The sequence below is a fragment of the Vombatus ursinus genome, unplaced genomic scaffold, assembly GCF_900497805.2.
Source record: "Vombatus ursinus unplaced genomic scaffold, bare-nosed wombat genome assembly UNPS02014662.1, whole genome shotgun sequence".
Classification (NCBI taxonomy): domain Eukaryota; kingdom Metazoa; phylum Chordata; class Mammalia; order Diprotodontia; family Vombatidae; genus Vombatus; species Vombatus ursinus.
The window spans coordinates 799,355-806,330 of record NW_020954440.1 but is presented as its reverse complement, the minus strand read 5'-3'; the positions used below and the strand labels follow the sequence as shown (position 1 = coordinate 806,330).

Sequence of the window (6,976 nt, the reverse complement as noted above, 5' to 3'; positions counted from 1 at the left end):
CCAATGTATTTATCAGACACATCATTTCTTATAGCACAGTAATATTACATTGCATTTGGATAACACAATTCTTTTTGCCATTCCCAGTTGGTGGACATCTATTTTGTTTCCAATTCTTTATTATTTCCTAAAGACTGTTGTAAATATTTTGCTGTATATAATGATTTTCTTCTTATCAATGGCTTTCCTGGGAAATAAGTCTAGTAAGGGAGTTTCTAGTTCAAATGATATAGGAACTTTAATCACATTATTTTCCTAATTTCAAATCCATTCCAAAATTATTGTACCATTTCATAGCTTTACCAACAGCATATTAATGTGACTTAATCCCTCCAACACTGAGTATTGACATTTTGTTGATTTTCTTTCCTAATTTGTATGGTGTGAGGTGTAGACTCAGGGTTATTTTGATTTATATTTTTATTATTTTGGGGAATGACTATTTTACACACACACACACATACATGTCTATATACACATTCATGTATATTACACAAAGAGAAATGTAAATGATCTTGGATACCAATCTCTTATCAGAGCAATTTGATTCAAAAATGTTTTTCCCATCCAACTGGTTGTTTTCTTATCATAATTTCATTAATTGTGCCTGTGTAAAATCTTTTCAGCTTCATGAAATCAAAGGTAGGTACATGATCTGTGGGACAGGAATCCTCCTGCATTTATGGCCCTGTTTTAATCATTCCGTGGCTACAGAGAAAATGGTATCAATGTTCCACATCATGGTCATCCCATTTTTTGAGGCCTTTCATCTATTGTGTGAGGAATAAAGGTGTCAGTATTGCATTAATTAAAATGTCCAGGGTGCAAAGTAATAGCTAGGCTTATCCTTTTAATTAAGGAGCACACCTGAGATATTGTTTTCTCTACATCTATATTTGTATTATTTTTTTTCTACATTTATATTTGTATTATATTTTTTCTGACCTTGGAAGCATCATACCTTTGAACCTTTCCGATAACTGAATCTGCAGTTCCAATGTTGATTTGCAGTTTATAGGAGTTTAAGGAATTTGAACCATTTGTCATAACTCCAGCCCTCAGTGCATGAGACTTTCTGAAGTTCATAAATTTTCAATTCATCTTTTTGAGGAGCCTTTAGGTTAGCTCTCACAGCAGAAAGGGGAAGGATGGGGAGTCTGGCAATTGCCCATGTGCCTATTTCACTTTCTAATCATGTGACCTTGTGCAAATAACCTAATCTTTCTATTAAGGGACTTGGGGGTGATACTCATTTAATGCTACAGGAAACATTGTTAATATTCTCCCCAACCTTTTTTTTTTTTTTTGGTTTGGCAATGTCTTCTCATCACACCATGATTCAATTAATAGCTGAGAAGTAATTCTATCTACATTATCTCCACCACATTGCCAAAATCATTCTTGTTGTAGTATACACCAGACTCAATGTACTTTGAGGGTCCTACATCTGAGAATATGTGATTCTGAAATTGAATGTTTCAACTGAGCTCTTACGGAAAATCTGTAGAAGCCAGGGGCTTGTAGGCAAAGGGTGGAATGAAGAAAATTTGAAAAGCCCTTCAACTAATCAAATTCCAACCTGAGCTCTAATATTAGGAGTCTTCATCTTCATTAGGAGTCTACTGCTTGAAGGCATTATTAGAGAATTTGGAGACTATTTCCAGCAGAGGCAGTGGCTGTCTATGAGGCTTGGTTAGTTAGATTAGGGAAACTACTAGACAAATGCAGTGAACTGGAGAGAGGAAGCTGTACTATGTCATTATCTTCCACTTGGCACAAAACTAACATATTGGAGGACTGGCTACCTGGAACATGGCAGCTATGTGGAACAGTGGATAGAGTGCTGGGACTGGAGTTGGAAAGACCTGAGTTGAAATCCAGCCTCAGAAATTTACAGTCTCTTTGATTCTGGGCAAGTCACTTAACACTATTTGACTCAGTTTCCTCATTTGTAAAATCATCTGGAGAAGGAAATAGCAAATCACTCCAGTATTTTTGCCAAGAAAATTCAAAATGAGGTCACAAAGAGTCAGAAATGGGTGGACAAAACCTTGAAAGCTGAAAGCTACTAGGAAGTTATGGAGGCAGAGGATTCTTCCTTTTTAATTTATATTATTTGTATTATGAAGTGAATAAGCAGTAATAGATATGATCATTTCAATACACAAGGAAAGGAAGAAAATCATCCACAAAGTTGTTAATATTCATTACATATCATTTTTAAAGGTTTATTATATTAGTCAATAGTAAAACTCTACCATTTGTTGATGCCATCTTTTGAAATTCTTTCTGTTATTTTCTGTGTATTTTTAAAATGATTCACTGGTTCTCTTTTATTTCTTTTCTTTTTTCTTGCATCATTGTTATTACCTAGTAGTCCTCTAAATCTCTGCATACCTTATCCCTCCGATGTCAGATATTTTTCTTCAAAGAAGCAAATGAACTTAAGCTGTACTATTAGAAGGTGTTGTTACTGGGCCCTGGGGGACTAGTCTCATCCCCTCCCTATTTTCCTGTTGTCCATGTGGTGGGTCCTTCATGTCTAGGGCTAATGAGCTCATAGCCCTGATTTCTTGTCTTTTGGGAGTAACCATGTTCTCTGTGTACCATGGAGAAGTCCTGACAATAACATCTGAATACATCCATGACTTTTCTTAGTAATTGTGATTGGGTCCCCACAGATTGGGCAGGCTATTTTGTGCTTTTCAGAAGTGCATACTAAGTAGCTATGGGTGTTCTCAGAAAAGCTTTTGTTCCTTAAGAGCACCAATAAACCCATTCTTGGGTGGCTGAGGACAACAGATCATGACACGGACAACTCTGAACTTTTAGCACCAGATGCCAGGCACAGTTTCTCCAAATCCTCTTCTCTTCTCTTTGGATTAAGCATCTAAGAGAAGGCAACCTTAGGTGAAGGTACTCAATAAGTCCTCTCTCTTAGAGTCTTGTCACCATCCTAAAGGACACAGGTAGGTCTCAGCTATTAGAATATTAGGGAGAGGTTCTACTGAATTATCCAATATGAATGCTGCATGAATGAAAAATAGTATCCTTGTCTTCAAGTTATGAGAAAGTAGAGGGATCAAAATTATAGATTCGTAACTACCATTTTCATAATTTTTGATGTCATTATATGCAGATAGATGCTAATGGTAGCTAGTATTTATTGGGAGCTTGAAGGTTCACAAAGCACTGCACTTTTAAAGTCTCATTTGATCCTCACAACATCCCTGTTATGATTATTAATATATGTATATATGTAACATATATACATATTATGTATATATAATTATATATTATGCTATTATTAACTCCATTTTAGAGATGAGGAAACTGAGGCTGAGATATATTAAGTGACTTGTCCAGGGTCCTACAGGTGACAAATGTCTTAGAGAGAACTTGAACTCTGTTCATCCACATTCCATATAGTTCACTGATATGATATGACTGAGGCCCCAGTCGGGGAGGGGCCTCATCTAAAGTCTCAGAGTAAGTTAGTGTTAGTAGCAGGACTAGAACTGAACTCTCTAAACACAGAGCTCTCTAGGTTTTTCCCCACAACAGACTCCCTTAATGAGCAAAGAATTCAGAACCAGAGTACTCTGGTTCAAATCCAGGCTCAGCCATGTAGACACTGGACAAGTCACTTTTAAATGAAGAGGTTGCAGTAGATGACGTTTGAGGTAACTCCCAGTTTTAAGCAAATGAATACATCAATACCTGAATATCTTTTGATCTTTATGATTGTTTGTCCCATTTTCCTTTCTGATAGTTTCCATGTGTTAAAGTTTATTCATGAAACAAATTCAATTCAATAAGCTTATATTTAGTGTGGACTAGGTATTGTGCTTATCTCTGAGAATGCCTCCCTTCCCACCCTCCCACACACACTCAAACAGGCATTCATATTTTATATTAAAAATAGCAGTGATCCACTGTACACCAGTGAGCATCAGAGTGACAAAGTGTAATTGTGCTTTAAACATACCAAATTGTACTTGTGTGGAAGATGCATTTTTAAAATGATGATTCTTTTTTTTTAAGATGGAAGAATCTAGGCATTATTGAAGATAATAAGGAATGAGAAATTGTATGAGGAATTGAATTAAATAGAGGAATGATTGAGGGTGTAAATTCTTACATGCTTTCAGTGGATATAGAATGGGACCTGGAGTGAGAGAGACTAGAGTTCAAAATGGGCCCTGGATATTTGCTAGATGACCGCTGACAAATCTCTTATCTTTTTCTGTTCCTGTTTTCTCCTTTATAAGAGGCATATGCCACCTAAATCCCAGTTTAACTGTGAGGATCAAATGGGGTAATATTCAGAAATCACTTTCCTAAACTAACAGAGCTCTCTAAATCCTCTCTAACAGTATTTTTGGACAATGTAGGAGGAGGTGAGCAGAAGAGCACACATGGCGAGATTAACCTTGCATGTGAGAAGATCTACCTCTTCCTCTAAGATATGGGACAAAGCAGAAAGGAAATGGGAAAATGAAGAGGGGTTTGGAGGGTTGAGTAGGGAAATGAGAGAAACCAAGAGTGATGACATCTCTCTCTGTTGATGCAAGGGGAAGATTTGTTAGAGAGAGGGGGAAGTTAGAGAGAGGGGCAAGAATAACTGGGTTCCTTTGGACCAGGGAGATTTCAAATGACAAGAGAATAACATGTTTCTACAGAGAATCCACTCAGCTCATTTATGGACCTTGTTCTCCCTCATGTTTGTGGTACCATAAAAGGGACATAGGGAGCATTATTCTACATAGGAATGTCTGGTGAAAGGCAATGGATCAAGGAATTCTAGGGTACCTGGAGGATTATCATTGAAGCAGCCAATGAACAGTTCAATCCTATGAAGGGGAAAGAGCAAGGTCAAAGTAGGGGAAATAAAATTGGAAACATGGTATGGATGTAGGACCTGGTGTTTATGGCAATGAGTAAATCTAAGGAGAGGAAGGGTAAGGCACAATATGTAATGGAAAGATAGTAGGGTATGTTCAAAAGAGGAATTTCAGAGCTCTGAGTCATGAAATTGGAGGGATAATTAAATCCATAGTGTGGTCCCAACATATGTGACTGATGCCTAGTAAAGGTGGAGGTTATGGGAGCTATGGGAGCAGTTGTTCAGTAATTATCTTAATGACCATAAGGGGACTTATTATGATGTGTGTTGAAAAGTTATAACCGCAATATTAATATGGTGTTCATTTATCAGACACCAAACCCCACAATGTTTATATAATAATTTTGTAGTTTCATCTATAAAATAGGATTCTCTAACACTCAAAAAGGAATGATAAACACTGTGATTTATTCTACTTGTATTTCTGTCATTACAGGTGAATCATCCAAATCTCTAAAAAGCATTCATGGAGAATTGTTCAAAGGTGGAGGAGTTCATCCTTTTGGGATTAACAAATTCCCCTGAACTTCAAGTCCCTCTCTTCATAATATTCACAATTATCTACTTCATCACGCTGGTGGGGAACCTGGGTCTGCTCTTCCTGATATCGTGGGACTCCCACTTGCACACACCCATGAACATTTTCCTCAGTAACCTCTCTCTGGCAGATTTGGGCTACTCTTCAGCCATAACTTCTAAAGTGCTGCCTGGATTCCACTCAGGAGACAAAACCACCTCCTATGGTGGATGTGCTATGTGCTTTGCCACAATTGAAAGTTATCTCCTGGCTGCTATGGCCTATGATCACCAGGTGGCCGTGTGTAAGCCCCTACATTACCACACAACAATGACATCTAGGGTTTGTGCTCATCTGGCCATTGGTTGCTACGTTTGTGGTTTTCTGAATTCTTCCACTTTCACAGGAAACACCTTCACCCTCCACTTTTGCCATTCCAATGTGATCCATCACTTTTTCGGTGACATTCCACCCCTCTTCGTTCTCTCCTCCTCAGTCACATATATCAATCAATTGGTTGTCTTATTTTCTGTAGTATTCCATTCATTGTTTGCCCTTTTTTTCATCTTGAAATCCTACTTTTTAATTTTCAATGCCATTTTGAGCATGTGCTCATCTGAGGGCCACCAGAAAGCCTTCTCTACCTGTGCAACCCATCTCACAGCTGTGTCCATTTTCTATGGGACAGCAATCTTCACATATTTACACACCATCACTAGGCATAATACAGACACAGACAAAATAGCTTCAGTGTTCTACACCATGGTTACTCCTATGTTGAATCCTTTGGTCTATAGTCTGAGGAATAAGGAAGTCATGAGTTCATTTAAGAAAATTGTGAATAAATCAAAGTATTCATTAGATATCTTTTTTTAATTAAGGAGAAAAGTATTCAAACATTTTTCTTCCATGATATAAACTTTGAAGTAGATCCTTTCCTAGACTGACATATCCTTTATTATTCATTCACCATAGGCAGTAACTTCTGTCTTCTCATCCTGAATTTTGAAAATATTTCCCCTCATTGGCTTCCTGTATCTGATTCTATCATCTTTTTTTTTTTAGAAATTTGGAGAATTGGGATGTTTTACACTTAAACTCTCATTTGAGGATACTTTTTAAGTTTCAACGTTAGTTAATCTTTTCACAGGGGATTTTACAAAATTCCTTTGCCACCAAAGTTATGAGCCTATATGATTCTGCCATTTTCTTTTCAAGTGCATCTGTGTGAGCTATTGTTAAGTGACTTGGTCTGAGATTGTCATTATCACTGTATTACCTATCTCAATGATTTACTGAAAAGTCCAGTGAGTTTACTTCTTATATGTGAAAATTTTATCAGTGTGTTTAAGACGATCATCATTTCTTGGGTATTTTGAAAGAAAGTCTGGAGCTGAGCTAAGTATGATGGTGTGATTCTAAAAAGCAAAAATAGTTAGGAAGAGGTCAGAAAGAGCGATTATCTCATAGGAGTGATGTGTGAAAGGAAGAACTGATACAGAAGAAGCAAGTGGGGATGGAGTGCTAGTAGTGCTAGAGCTAACTCCATCAGA

At 37.2% G+C, this 6,976-nt stretch overlaps 1 protein-coding gene across 1 annotated transcript; it reads left to right on the top strand.

The window, feature by feature from the left end:
• Window positions 1-5,372: 5,372 nt before the first annotated feature.
• LOC114042661 (olfactory receptor 5B12-like) lies at window positions 5,373-6,299 on the top strand. The gene has a single exon (XM_027861347.1). The coding sequence runs from the start codon at window positions 5,373-5,375 to the stop codon at window positions 6,297-6,299; it is 927 nt and encodes a 308-aa protein (XP_027717148.1).
• Window positions 6,300-6,976: the final 677 nt, after the last annotated feature.